Genomic DNA, 14936 nt, shown 5'->3' with positions numbered 1-14936 from the left:
GAGCAGTGGATGTCATCTACCTTGACTTTAGCAAGGCTTTTGATACTGTCTCCCACAACGTCCTGCTAACAAAGCTGAGAAAGTGTGGGATAGACGAGTGGACAGTTAGGTGGGTTGAGAACTGGCTGACTGGCCGAGCTCAGAGGGTGGTGTTCGGCGGTGCAGAGTCTGGCTGGAGACCTGTGGCTAGCGGTGTTCCCCAGGGGTCAGTGCTGGGTCTGGTCCTGTTCAACATCTTCATCGACGACCTTGATGAGGGAATAGTGTCTGCCCTCAGCAAGTACGCCGATGACACAAAGCTGGGAGGAGTGGCCGACACACCAGAAGGCTGTGCCGCCATTCAGCGAGACCTGGACAGGCTGGAGAGCTGGGCAGGAAGAAACCAAATGAGGTTTAACAAGAGCAAGTGTAGAGTCCTGCACCTGGGAAGTAGCAACTGCACGTATCAGTACAGGCTGGGGGACGACCTGCTGGAGAGGGTGGACAGGTCATGAGCCAGCAGTGTGCCCTGGTGGCCAAGAAGGCCAATGGGATCCTGGCGTGCATTAAAAGGAGCATGGCCAGCAGGTCAAGGGAGGTGAGCCTCCCCCTCTACTCTGCCCTAGTCAGGCCTCACCTGGAGTACTGTGTCCAGTTCTGGGCTCCCCAGTACAAAAAAGACAGGGATCTCCTGGAAGGAGTCCAGCGGAGGGCCACAAAGATGATACGGGGCCTGGAGCATCTCCCCTGTGAGGAGAGGCTGAGAGACCTGGCTCTGTTCAGCCTTGAGAAGAGAAGACTGAGGGGGGATCTTATCAATGTTTGTAAATACATGAAGTGTGGTAGACAGAGGGATATGGCCAACCTCCTTTCAGTGGTTTGTGGGGACAGGACAAGGGGCAATGGCCACAAAATGGAGCCCAGGAAGTTCTGCACCAACATGCGAAAGAACTTCTTCACGGTGAGGGTGACGGAGCACTGGGACAGGCTGCCAAGGGAGGTTGTGAAGTCTCTGGCGATATTCAAGACCCGTCTGGATGCCTACCTGGGCAACCTGTCCTAGGGAACCTTCTTTGGCAGGGGGGTTGGACCCGATGATCTCTTGAGGTCCCTTCCAACACCTACAGTTCTGTGATTCTGTGACTCTGTGATTCCTGTTTGGGGAAGAGAAGCAAGTCTCTCTAAAACCTGTGTCTGCCAGAGGAGAGGTGATTCACGAGACATGAATGAATACATTCTTCTACTCTGATAGACAGAGAATCATAGAATGGCTTGGGTTGGAAGGGACCTTAAAAGTCATCTATTTCCTACCCCCCTGCCATGGGCAAGGACATCACCCACTAAATCAGGTTGCTACCCACAGAATCAGAATAAACTGAAGAAACCTGAACTAATTTATTACTAAGCTGTGCAGGCTGTTTCCAGTTGCAGAGCATATGCTGTGGTTGGAGGGGTTCTCTACTGCTGTGCTGAGAGTAATGATACCTTTTTTTCTGTACAGTGTGATGGGAGGCCAATCCCTTTGCCCAGTCTCCAGGGAATTGCCGTACTCAACATTCCCAGCTATGCAGGAGGCACCAACTTCTGGGGGGGAACCAAGGAAGATGATGTGAGTATTTCCTAAGACAGTCCAAGAAACATTTTAACTTAGTGTTGCTTCTGGAGTCATAGCCCCCGACTGTCCCATAGTGCTTGGAAGAAGACAACAGGGAGCTTGTCTGCATGTACTTTCTCTGTGAGGTGGATAGGATACCGAAAGGCCAATCTTCAGCAGCTATGCACCCAAGCAATCCGTAGCGATTCAGAAAGGAACCGGATGCTGTCCAGGGCATTTAGACTTCCAGGAAACGTGTTAAATTGGCCTTCTCCCCTCATGCTGTCTGAGGAGTAAAGCCCCTTGAAGGCAAAGGCAGTTATATCCACTCACAAACATTGTATTGTTTGAAATGAAAGAGAAAGTGCTTACTCTTATAAGAAGAATTATTCCTTTGTGACTACAGTCTTTGTATTGGACTTATTCTTTAGCTGCCATTGACAGCACAGTTGGAATATTGAGGCTCTTTTTTCTCTTTCCTGTGTCACTGCAAATCTTCACCTTCTAGCCTCATTGTTAATTCTGTACAGATTAAGCACCAATTGTGCACCAGTGGGGAAAAGGAAACCTCCCTATCAGAGCTGTATGTCAGTTGAATTCTCTCTCCCTTGTATTTGACTAGACGTTTACAGCCCCTTCCTTTGATGACAAGATTTTGGAGGTGGTAGCCGTGTTTGGTAGCATGCAGATGGCAGTGTCACGAGTGATAAACCTACAGCATCACCGGATTGCACAGGTATCAGCTGCTTTTGTGAGCTCTGCTTGCCTCCCCCATCTCCAGTGCGTGATGTTTTTGCCAGTTTCAGTCTGTAAAGCCCTCCTTTCTGCTCTGTTCTGTCCATGGAAGGAACGTCCACCAAAGCTGAAAAGGTGTGTGTTCAGGGGCAATTGGTGCATGGAATTGTTTGCCAGCTTTCATTGTGGTAGGAGATAGATTAGCAATTCAAATACAGGTTAATCCAAAGACATAGCAAATAATGCCTGTACACTACCTGGGGAAATGTTTTGGAAAGAAAGAGCATGTCTCATGCTTTTGAAAAAAAACAGCATTTTAGAGCTGTAATGCAATCATTTCTTGCAGTGTCGGACTGTGAAGATAGCAATCCTGGGAGAAGAGGGAGTTCCTGTACAAGTGGATGGAGAAGCCTGGATCCAGCCTCCAGGTTACATTTGGATTGTTCATAAGAACAGGGCACAGACCCTGACCCGAGACAGGGTAAGAGCAGCCTTGGATACACTGTACTCATGCTTTCGATGTTACTTGTTCCTGGAGCGTGTCAGTGGCCACATATGAATGATTATCTTGGTGGATGTAGGAATTATGTTTTGCTATACATTATAAAACCCTCTGGAAAGAACACGGCTAAACTTGCGTTCACTAATTGGGAAATCAAATAAGTAAGGTTTCTGCAAGCTTATTTTGCATCCTTTTCTAGGTGCCCTGTGACACAACATTTCTTAACATACTTGCATGCTGTTTTTCCCACAGGATGCCTGACTCGCTGAGTGCTGTGGAATGTCTAGATTCAGCTGTTCAATATCTTAATTTCTCATTATTGTTCAGAATGTGGCTTATACCTCGCTGACCAAGAAAAGCAGTGTCTCATGCCTCGTTCATCAGTCTGTGTCTGTCTGATCTCCTAATTCTCAAATATACCTGATAAGTACCAGCATATAAGGAAGTGTCCTTGCCATTTTAATGTATTACTGAATGGTGGGAAGCTAAAGGAAAGGATAAAGGTATTGCTGTGGTACAGACAGGCTTATGGTTCTCCCCCAACTATGTAATTTTATGTGGATAAACAGTTTGGTTGATAGAAGTTCTTAAAAATTCCCAGAATAATATGCCTTTACCCAGTTTCCAGAGCAAACTGAAGTCCTCCGCAAAGGACTCACCTGCTGAATAACAAGAAATGAGAGAACAACCAAGAGGAAAAAAGGAAAAGCAGCCAGATACAGATTGGAAACATTCCCTGGCAGGAAGTTACAAGTATGATAGTGTGAAAAGAAAGCAAAAGTGGGACTACAGAGCCCCCGTCATGGTAGGACAGGGAAATACCCAAGACCTCTTGAGCTGGGAGAGAACATTGGGTATTGGTGTGGATGGTGGGGAGAGGAGGAGAAGGGGATAGCAAGCAGACTCTTCCCTGGAGGGATGGAAAGCTTCTGCAATGTCACACTGAACCTCGAAGGGGAGTGGGATGAGTGAAGGAGATAGGACAGAGTCAGGTGGAACAGAGTTCCTGCTGTAAAGGTGGGAGAGAGAAAAGGAGAGGCAGCCTACGTGTGGGTACAGTGGGAAAGGAGAGTGAAGCACAAAAGGCAGACAGGACACACAAGTCCCTAGTGAGCATGCTGTGTGTGTTGGACCAGCTGAAGCCATGGCTGTGATTGTGCTACCCCTCTCCTCCCTGCCTGCAAACCAGGTTCTGCAGGCATGGAACTGCCACTGAGGAGCAAGTTGCAAGTTTGCAGAGCAGCATTCAGCTCTCATGTTGACCATGGGCTTATCCCTGATTCTCCTGCTGTCCTTGTGGTCATCATTGCACACCCTTTCCTTCACAGAGCCAGTCTGTCCTATGCAGTAGATGAAGTGGGGTCCTCTTTTTGAGTTGGTGACCCTGTACCTTTGGTAGCATTTTTCAAATGTGATTTGGGATATTTGGTTTCCTAAGCAGAAGATGGAAAAACTCATATTCCCTCATGGCCTCCTCTGGACCACTGAAGAGTCATCAGCAAGGCTGAGATCAGCAGATAGCTTGTACAGAGCTGGCGGAGCTTGTTTTTGTCCTATATGAGAAGCAGTAGGGGAAAGGAATGCTTTACCACAGGTCTTCACAAGTATTTGCAGATGCAGGAAAATGATGTGTCTTCAGATCGTTGGGTTGCCCCCATGGCAGTTGTGTTCTCGTAGACACTGGATCTCCTCTCCAGACATCCATCTCCTCTCCCTCTAGTCCTGTGCCCCTTACCTATTCTGTAGTCATCTCATTTGAATTCCCAGGACCAGGATCCAGGACTACTATTTTCTTTCCCCCACCCATCACACTCAGTCTCCTTTCATTTTCTGGCTCTCCAGATGCTGATTTTTTTTTCCCCGTGAATGCTGTGCACTCCTGATCATTATCCTCCCCTTCTCTGAATTCTGCTTCCTGTTTTAGTCTTCCTCTCCCATAGTGCCTTCTCTCATCTAATCATCTGTCTTCCCATTTTTTGCACTCGATTCATCTCTCCTTGCCCTGAGGCTCTACATGTCAGTTTTCCTTCTCACCATATCCAATTTTGAGCCTTCTGCATTGGATGTGTTTTTCTTTTTTTTTCTGAAGCACTAGCTGATGGCAGCAAGAGGATCAGTAAGAGTGCAAGTGGGACAAGTTCTGCCTCAGAGTTCAGCTGCTAGTCCACCAATTACTGGGGAAGCCCAGTTTACTTCCAGATAAGGGGGAGTCTTGAACATTTCTGATTTCCAGCTCAAAGATGTCACTTGAAGAGATGTGCACTAATACTGCTGCTCCCTCCTTTCCACAAAGCTTGTAATTAGTTGAATTGGATGGGTTTTTACTGAATAACAAAAGGCTCTTCCTTGGGCATACATGTCAAAATTCTGGTTTCTGGTTCAAGGTATAGAGGCAACATAGGTACTCAAAGAAAAGGCTGCCACCACTAGTGTACTGGTGGATTCTTCTGGTCTGGTCCTCAGAAGTGGCCTAATGATTTTGACTAAAATAAGGCTTAAGTAAAAATTAAACCAAGGCAAGCACGTGGCATAGAAAATTTCAACCCAAATAGCTAAAGTTAGCAAAGTTACAAGCAGCTGAACAACTGGGTCCTCCAAAGAAAAGTGTTTTACAGTCATTGGCACTTAGAACCTTGTTTTTTTATAGGAGATACATAAGGTATCTTATAGCTTGCTTGCTGTGGTTTTAGGCATTTGAGAGCACCCTGAAGTCCTGGGAGGACAAACAGAAATGTGAGTTGTCCCGACCCTCCTCTTTCTCACTGCAACCAGAGATCATGTCAGAAGAAGAATCCACCCAGATCAACCAATTTGGTCAAGCTGCAGGTGCTCTGATCCACAGGTGGGTCTCAATTTGCTTTTAGTGAATAGAGCCCTCCTTTGGTGCCCAAAGTTCTTGTCTGACACCCTGTTCCTGGAGACTCTTCTCTTGGGCAGTGCTGGTCCATGTCGCTGGGGTACCATTCTTTCATTATGCACTGTCCCGGCTGCATGAGGATTGAAATTGTATAAACTGTCATAGGTCATCCTGAACAAAATGTATCGCTTTCACGAGCAATCACAGATCATTTAATCCTGAAACAACCCAATGGCTTTGAATGTCAATGATTGTTATCAGAAGTAAAACAAAGTCCTCTTTAAGAGCTCAGTTGACAAGCTGGGTTCTTGTAACCATGATGCCCAGCAGAGATTTCTGGAAGAAGTCACTTTATGCTCATCTGCTCATCCTTTACTCAGACATGCTGCTGCTTGGTCTGGGCCTCTGAGGGAAAATGCCCAGAGTCTCATCAGTGAAGTGTTAATTAAACTGCAGTGTGTGCAGCTGCCTTTCACATCACTATGGTCATATTAAAATGTCTGGATCATATTTCAAACTGATTCCAACTCGTGTGCAGAATTGAATATGCATCTGGAGTTGTGCATGTGAAATCTGCCTTGCTTTGCGTATGCATGCTCACTGTAGCAGGGAAAACAGCCCTGCTTTGCCAGAGCCTGTACCTCTCCCATGCTTTATCCCTGCTCCTGTCAGTCAGATGGGTATTAAAGGAGATACCCAGTCAGAAAAGATCTCTGCTTTGAGCATATGCTGATGCAATCTGTAATTCTCTCTTTAGCATTCGGGAAATAGCCCAATCCTATCAGGACATGGAACAGGAGCTTGCCCATGCTGTCAATGCCAGCTCCAAGTCTATGGACAAAGTCTACGCTAAATCCAAGTCTACAGAGGTACTTCACTCACTTGGCATCTTCATTTTGTCCTTGTTCCATAGCTCTTGGTCTCCCTTTCTGATTGACCAAAAGTAGGGCTTGCTTCTCTAAGACTTCTTCCTTTGACTGCTCAGACCTCTGCATTTCCAGGCTTAATTTGCGCATGAATTGCTTCCCCGCAGGGCCTGAACTGCAGCCTTGTTGTAGAGATGGTGAATAATGTCAAAGCCCTGCATAATGAGACAGAGCTGCTGCTGGCGGGCAAGATGGCGCTGGTAAGAAGCACAAAGCAAGAGTAAAGCAGCCTCTCACTTTTTCTCATCTCATACTGTGGCCTTGGCAAGCAACGTTTTGCTGGTCTTTGTCTTCTTTGTAACAAGTCAATGAAAATGACTTCCAGGATGAAAATAACTTCCAAATGAATTCCATCCAGGAATTAGGATGGTGTTGTTACATTAGTATGATGAGCAGTCAGGCTAGTTTCTCCAAGTTTGGAGCTCAGAAAAGATACAAATTATGAACTTGGTGATGTCTGGGCAGGGTGACTGCTGTGCACTTCCTTTTAAAAGGAGGAACTGCTCTGTTTAGCAAGGAATTTCAAGACAAAAGGCATGACTATACATTCCACCATGTGGCTTTTAACTCTGCTTTGCTTCCGTTTCTGATCCAGCAATTAGATCCTCCCCAGAAGGAGCAGCTCCAAGCAGCCCTGGCAGACATGGACCTCCAACTGAGGAAACTGGCAGACATCCCTTGGCTGTGGCAGCTTATGGAGCCCTGTGATGAGGAGGTGAGGAGGACCAAGGCCGTATTTCCCTAGCTATTCTCTTTTTCACTAGTTTGTTGTGTGCCTTTCTGTGAATATAGAGCTGATACGAGAAAAGATCATTAAGAAGGAAACTTGACTCCCTAAGGCTAGAGAAAGTAATTTCCTGCTAATGTCCTTTGACTGACATGGGATCAACTTTCTCTGTTTCCTTCTCTGTCTTGGTCAGAATGAGTTTAGAGGTTTTTTTCCTCTTTTACAAGAGTTATGGACCTGAGCTTGACTTTACTCGTTTCAGGGGGACCTATGAATGTTTTCCTGATTTTCTCTTCTTGTTCCTATAGAACCAGATGCTGGATTATTCTAAACGCAGCCGCAGTGGCAAATTCCGTCTGGTGACCAAGTTTAAAAAGGAGAAAAACAACAAAAATAAGGAGACTCATAGTAGCATGGGATTGCCGGGTACCAAGTCTGCTCATTCATTGTCTCTCTCTGTCACACTAGTGTGGTCGCAACCCTACCCATTCTGTGTTTCCTCTCATGTTCTCTCCCTCTTCTGTTTCACTTGCATCTTATCTGCCTTTTCTTTGAGTATAATGTCTTTTTCACATGGCAAAGTAGTTTATGGTTCTGTTCTGTCTGAGTCATGATCCCCCAGTACTAAACAGGTATTCCTGAGCAGAAACAGGAGGTACCCTCTGAAGAATTCTGCCTACATCTGGCCATTTTCAGGGGCATTTTAGAAGGTGCTTAATGCAGTGAATTTGAGTATTTTGGCATTTTAGGTATCAAAACGACTGTGGGGCCCAAGTCCGCATAACTCCAGTCTTTTCACTGCTGATTTTCTGTGATACGGTTAATGATGTTTCTTTCATTGATTCACCTTCAGGCTTTAATCAGGTTTCATGTCTAAGGGGATCAGCATCACCACAGGTGCAGCCCTGACCTTTAATCCTACTGGTCAGTAGATAAAAACTGGCCATGAATCATAAAATTGTCAGTCAAGACACTTTCTCTCCAATTGGGTTAGTTGATTTTTGGTTTATATTGTGCTTATGAAGACCTTCTTCTTCTGAAATTCAGAAATACTATCTGTTCTGTGGGTTCCTGGGTCCTGTCCTCTGCCATGGAATTGTGGGTACAGTCTCTTTCTGTCTGATGTGCTGGTGCTCATCCATTGCCCCCCAGAATTTGGGAACTTTATTCGTCTCTTATTTAGAGGCTGTGCAAGAAGGTGGAAGTCCAAGCTCTTCCTCTCTCCCTCAGACTTCAGATAGAGAGGTTGCCACTTTGTTTACAGACCACAAGTGTTCATACATAATAGCAAACTAACCTGTGGTTGATTCTTTTTTATACATTTTATGACTCTGTTGTTTTGTAAGCAGAGGAATTTCAAGATTTTACTCATAAACGTGGGGGTAAACTTTAAAAAGTTTATCCAATCCTGTCAGAACAAGCATGTGCTTCCTCCTGGCTTTACTACAGCTATAGCCTCTGCTTAAGAGAATACCTCTGATCTTACTCTGCCCTACCTCCTTTGTTTGAGACTGTAGGTTGTGCTACCAGTCCTTGCCCTCTCTTTGGTTTGAGGCTGTGGTACTGCTTGCCCTCCTTCTCTGGCACTGAGTGCTGATGGTGTCCTCACCTCTCACTCTCTCCTGGGATTCTGGGTACTCAATGCACTCCTGCTTTTCCATCTCTAACAGTTCACCTCTGGGGAACGGAGGAGGTTGCGGCCTGGCTTGAGCATCTCAGTCTTTGTGAGTATAAGGATATCTTCATCCGGCATGACGTCCGGGGCTCTGAGCTCCTGCACCTCGAACGGAGGGACCTCAAGGTACTTTCATGATTGGCTCATCAGAAATAGCCAGCTGCATCTGCATGACCTTCTGTGCTGAATGTGCTTGGAAGCTGTCTGCCCACTCTTCATTCCACATGCCTTGGCAAGATGAATGGGTTCATTGTGGCCTTGTTTTATTTTCTCACCATTTCAGGTCACCTGATGTTTAGTAGCAGGGAGGTAGAACAGTTAGTTGAGAGACCAGCTGTCTAATTCTTCACAGCTTCCTGGAGAAGTCCACACAGATTGCAGACAGTATTCTTGAGAGTCTCTGATTTTGATGATGGAATGGGATTTTCAACTTCTCAGCTGCTGTACCATCTTTGCAGAACGTGCTGTGGTTTGGAAAATTTGGGTCTTAAGTTGTAGTCACTGGACTAAATAGATCATTGCATTTCTTTGTTACAAGAAAAAATGGTCATGGTCTTTGATGACACTGCTAGATTGAGAGAATCTTTGATATAATAAGCACGTTGTACAACTTTTCTCGTCAGGAGATGCTTTCTCTGAAGAGGAAATTGAAAGTGATGGTTCTTTGCATGTGCAAAATAATTTTGTCATCATTCTAGTGACTTGCATATAGCAGGAAAATATTTTGTTATAAAGCAGTGCATAGCATTTGTTGAGTGGCCCTTGGATCTTCATTTGTGATTTTAACCATCTTTCTGTTCTGAGTTTTGCTCTAATTTGCGTAGCTGATTCCTCAGCATGCCATCCAGCTACAGTGTGTTTTGTTGCATGGCACCCAAGTGTTCACACGTGTTTTGATGTGACCAGTGGTCGGTTGGTTCTTCCTGCATGTGTTTGGCTACAAGCTTAGGTCCTTGAGATCTGTATGCACTTTCTTTTCTCCTGCTTTGGCCTTTCACAGTCAAAGCAATTTGCATTTCTGGCTAATGGTCTGCAGTTGTTTCTCTCCATTGCTCTGTTCCTGCTCTGTGACTGTTCCTTACCCTGTCATGCTCTGGTCGCTTTTTGACATGTGGTTTGGGGTTCCATATATAACCATCAAGTTTGTAATCTTTTTGGTTGGTTTCCTCCTCTCTGTAACTGGCTGACTAGTTTGTAACCACTGCTTGGTGACCTGGTGTTTTTCCCCCACTTTCTCTTAAGGTAAGGTTTTCTCTTTTTTTCCAGGACCTGGGTGTGACCAAAGTGGGCCACATGAAGAGAATATTACACGGGATCAAGGAGCTGAGCCGGAATACTCCTGTCAGCGAGGTTTAGCCTCTGTTTTCACAGCCTGTGTCTACCATTCCCACTAACTGCACAGCAGTCACCTCACAGAGCAGATGTGCTCACAACTGTCTCTACTGAACAGCCAAACTGCAGCTGTTCAGAGCTCATATCAACCAAGCATGGTGCTACCTTTTTTCCTGTGGGGTACGGCTGCATACAGTCAAGAGGCACCTTATCTGCACTGAGGCAGAGCCTCCCGAAAGAGAACTCACTTGCTGTTTGAAGAACCATGTCCTCCAATGTGGGAAGTTCTGGTTCCAGTGATAGTGCAGGACTCCTGACAATTGCAACACAGCTACCTTTACTGGATAACTTCATCACAGTACAATTATTCAGGGCAAAAGATATATTGGCCAGTCTTAGTTCAGGAGCATCTGACAGTCTTTTCAAACTGAAAACTTTCCTGCTCATCTGTATGTCTTACCTGTATCTTAGAGCATTTCAGTGGGACGGAGCTTGTCCTTGTGTCTTACTAACCCATTTTTAGCAAGCCTGTAGTTGCATGTGATTTGCATCAGAAATTCAAAGCCAGTATAGACCTCCCCTTACCAATGAACTCCCAGTGATCCTCACTCACGTATGCCTTGCAACAAACAATGCATGTGGTTAAAACCGCGTGGTCTTCCACTGGGCCTGGCTCTCCTCTTTCAGCCAGTCACAATGGTACAACGTGTAGGTTTTCAGGCATCACAAACAATTGTTTGGAAATTCCTGACACTAATTAAAGACAAAATTCTCAAGAGCCAAAAGATTACAGGAAATCCGCTCTGACTGCATTTATCTTCAGGAGACCAAATGAAGGGGAGAGGAACACTAACTAGCTTTTTGGGCCATGCAAGAAATGTAATGTAATGAAGTAAGATATGGAACAAGTTGCTCCACTTTGACGTGGGGAGCAGCATGACTGGCAAGAGCCAGGAGTGGCTTGCTGTCCATTTGGTCCCACTGTCGTGGCCACAGAAAACAAAGCTCTTGCTTTTCTTCAACTTGTAGTTGCAGAAAACTATTTCTGTCACAAAAATTATGGTCTATTCATAGTACTTGCGTCTTTTGACCTGTCTTGGTTCCAGCAGCTTTTCCACCTTGCTTCTTTCTCTTACTGCCTTGCTCCTTCACCCCAAGATGGATACCAAAAGATTAGGGTGCCTCAGTCCTCCTGGGTTGTACCCCCATGAGAGCAATCGTCCTGTCAAACATCAGGGCTCCTGTAAGAGCCCTGAGATAAAGAGAATTGTTACAGAGTGGACAAGCATCGTAATGAAAACTGTAGTATGTTGGTAAATAGTCTTTGGTACCACCAACAGTGGAGCATGGAAAAATCAGTGCCTCTGATTCAGAGTTCCTAGACGGCCTTCAAATTTCCGCTGTATTGCCTGACCCCAGTCAGGTGACTGTTAAAGCCCGAAGACCAGCATGCATAATTATATTGCCATGTTTATCACTGCAGAAGGAATTTAGGAATATTCAGTGCTGTAAAGCTGGAGAGACAGCAGGAATTTTTAATTACTTTGTAATTTTGTATGGTTTTTGTTTCTTTTTTTTTTTTTTTTTTTACAGTGGCAGTTGTCCACCTATGGCTGCAGACAAAGAAATGGTTACATACACAGTGGCATGAGAGATAATTTCCTGAGGACGTCTTTTTCTTTGTTGTTTCTAAGGATTTTATCAACCTGACATCAGCTCTGTAGTCACAACAACAATCAACCAAGTTATTTTATGTAAAGTCTTGTCTGTTTCAAAAGGTTGTGGGCTGATACCATGCTGGGCAAACTCCATTGCATTCTTTAAGGCTTCACCAAGGATTATTCTGACTCTCCCTATCTGTTTTTAACTCATTCAGCCACACATTTCCTCTCAGCCTAGTGAGTTGACAGGGTTTGCTCATGAGAAGTTAGCAGAAGACTAAACATGCTTCATCAAACTAGCAAAATTTCTGGTATAAATACTGTGGACTGAACAAGAAATATGTTCAGTTTTGCTCTGAATTTGTTTCTTCTATCTATACATCAGCAATTGCTTCCCTGGCCATATTTTTTCTTTGTCAGTACAAAACCCTGTTACTGTATTGAATTCCTGAGGTGTCGGATGAGTAAGAATAGTAGACATAAAGTGTTTGGGACACTGAGCAGCATCTGCATGAGAATGAGGAGAAACCTTCACTAAGTAGAGCCCCAGGACACGTCCTTCCTCACTGGTGGCAGCGAGGTGCAGCTCACTGCCTGTCCCCAGGAGCATGCCTGGTCAGGATGTTCATGTGTTTCCCCGGAGAGCGCAGCAGGGCGCACAAGGCAGGTTGTAGCTCTGTAGCTCTGTTTGCTCCTTTACCTGCTGAAGGAGTTGTTGTTGCTGTGAAGTTTCTCCGGGGAACGTCATGATTTAAGGTGTATAAACAGTATGCACTTGCCTTCTTGGCGTTTCTGGGGGATAGATTCTTGCCTCATTAGAAACAGCTCCTCTGTACTTTTCCTGCTCAGAGTAACAGGAATCCAAAGAGTTATTACATTCAGGCTTGTTCCTTCATTTGTGCCATATCTGGAGAGGCCTGAAGGCCATTAGCCATGTGCTATGGGTGATGATTCCTGCAGAGACCAATTTTCCTGTCTTTTACTTTTATATTCTGTCCTGTTGATAGGTTCAAATACTTTTTGTGTAGGTGCACATTTTATCAAAGCGTTCATAGCCAGTATATTCCTGTCTATTTTTTACTGAAGGCAGGGAGGGAGTTCTACCTTCTTTTAAGAGCTAGAAAATGGGATCCATATTTAACCTGAGTGCCTTTGAATATGTATTAAGGTTTATATCTAACAAAAAGTTGTAGCTGTATGTGTCTCACTGGGAAAAATGCAGATTGCGGTTGCAGAGATTTTGTGAGTAGACTAGTATGATTTGTGTCAAAAATCAGTGAGAACTATCTGCAAAGCAGGCAGTCAGGCTGAACTTCTGGCTACGTTATTCTGAGTTCCTCTTCTGGCATCTGATCATTTTTCTGTGGGAGAGAAATTCAGGAAAGACGATTAGACAGTAGACATATCTGTTTTGCCAAAAAAAAAAAAAAAAGAGACTCTCCTGCAGTCTCAGGTAAAACACCAGCTTGAGAGAAGCTAGAACTGCACACATCACGTGTATGTTTAGTCTCCTAAAAACGCTACTCTTGTGGAAGCTTTGTGCCACCCTCTGTTTATCAACCCTCCCTGTTGGCAGTGATTTGGAAGGAGCTGGGGCAGTGTCTGCGGTGAGCTGGGCAAATGGTTCCACGTGCTAGGATGAGTTTTCAGTATGTTGTCTCTCATTCTGGCACTGCCCTGGAAACTCACCCTGAATGGCAGGTTCTGGGGAGTAGCGTGCCCTGTGTTAGGATGATTTGCTTCAGTGGGATTGCATGCAGTGGAGACCAGAGGGCGTTTGGGCTCGTGAAGGAGCTATCAGCAATGTCCTGCTCTGCCCGTAGGGAGGGCTGTTAGGCTAATGCAGTCCTTCTGGTTTTGCGTGTGGGATCTTGTGGTGCCCAGAGCGTGCGGCCCTACTGCGGGAGCCTTGCAGCACAGCGGAGCTGTGGCTCGGGGCCCAGGGGTGCTGGCGTGCTGCAAGAGCCTCCAGCCCTGCCGGGGCCTCCGCTGCCCGTCCTGGGAACGTTTCTGCACCAAATCGTACGGAAAGCTGTGTTCGTTGTTTTAGTGTTATTTAAAAATGTGCATACTATCTATGTGATTTAAAAAGACTGTTTACACAAAATATTTTGTATCTTAAGGTGTGTGTACTGTAAAAAAGAAAAAAAAAAGAAAGGATGAAAAATGATGTTTTTCTACAACTGTCAGCAGTGACTGCATGTCTGTATCACCGTCCACCAACTGTTGTTCCTCAGGGGTCTCCGCGCCATTCCTGTGATCCTGTCAGAAGCATAGGGAAGCAAATGAATCCCTGTACAGTCTTGGGAAGAAGGTTTTGTGCCTTAAGAATGGGACCTGCTTCCCTCCTATTTATTGTGTTAATTTATACAGTTATCATGGAAATGTCTCTTGTATTTTTTTGTACATAGTTTACTGTTGATTGTTGTAAATAAGTTTTTTCTTGTATATAAAGTAAACATGTTTCTGAGCTTCCAGTAAATATTCTGTTACTGATTTCATTGTGTGAGAAGGCTGCAATGCCCACTTGGTGGGAACCAGCTAATAAAAATCTGTGCTGTGATAAAATGGCTTTATCCTGAGTTGCATCAGAAGTTCGGAGCTGTTCCTTAGAGAGAAGTGAAATGGTAAATGCAGTTGTTGTAGATTAATTTTGTGTTGGTGTAATTGGTGTGAGGTAGTTTTATGTAGTTAATTTTTTATTGGCTCTATCTGCAGTGAACAAAAGAAGAGGTGTTTAAGAAATGATGGTTCTGCAGTCTCTCGTCCTGGTTGTAGTTCCACTGTCTGCAAACCCACAGCTGGATGGGAAGCACTCTCAGAAACTCAGCATGGCATTTGTCTGTCAGTTAGTCTTTCTGCTTTTGTGCTGTCAGGAGTGAGCAACTGAAATTCCCATGTGCTCCTAGACCTCTCGAGTCTGTGTGGTGTGACCACAGCTTCCTGAT

General features: G+C 45.0%; 1 protein-coding gene across 11 annotated transcripts in view; it reads left to right on the top strand.

Annotated features, from left to right (window-relative positions):
* DGKD (diacylglycerol kinase delta) overlaps positions 1 to 14556 on the top strand; it is a 69616-nt gene extending 55060 nt beyond the window's left edge. For 8 of the 11 annotated variants that reach the window (XM_083849383.1, XM_083849386.1, XM_083849380.1 and 5 more), the window contains 10 exons: positions 1481 to 1588; positions 2196 to 2309; positions 2655 to 2789; positions 5501 to 5652; positions 6425 to 6536; positions 6701 to 6793; positions 7189 to 7308; positions 7629 to 7746; positions 8991 to 9121; positions 10262 to 14556. In XM_083849383.1, the coding sequence (XP_083705509.1) occupies positions 1481 to 1588; positions 2196 to 2309; positions 2655 to 2789; positions 5501 to 5652; positions 6425 to 6536; positions 6701 to 6793; positions 7189 to 7308; positions 7629 to 7746; positions 8991 to 9121; positions 10262 to 10351 (1173 nt within the window). In that variant the 3' untranslated portion in view covers positions 10352 to 14556. Of the gene's footprint in view, positions 1 to 1480; positions 1589 to 2195; positions 2310 to 2654; positions 2790 to 5500; positions 5653 to 6424; positions 6537 to 6700; positions 6794 to 7188; positions 7309 to 7628; positions 7747 to 8990; positions 9122 to 10261 lie in introns of those variants that run through there. The other 3 variants (XM_083849384.1, XM_083849387.1, XM_083849382.1) reach the window with 3 other exon arrangements.
* The last annotated feature ends 380 nt before the right edge of the window (positions 14557 to 14936 follow it).

This window comes from Anser anser (assembly GCF_964211835.1).
Source record: "Anser anser genome assembly, chromosome: 9".
Lineage (NCBI taxonomy): Eukaryota > Metazoa > Chordata > Aves > Anseriformes > Anatidae > Anser > Anser anser.
The sequence above is the reverse complement of the archived record's forward strand: the minus strand, read 5'-3'. Positions and strand labels throughout refer to the sequence as shown.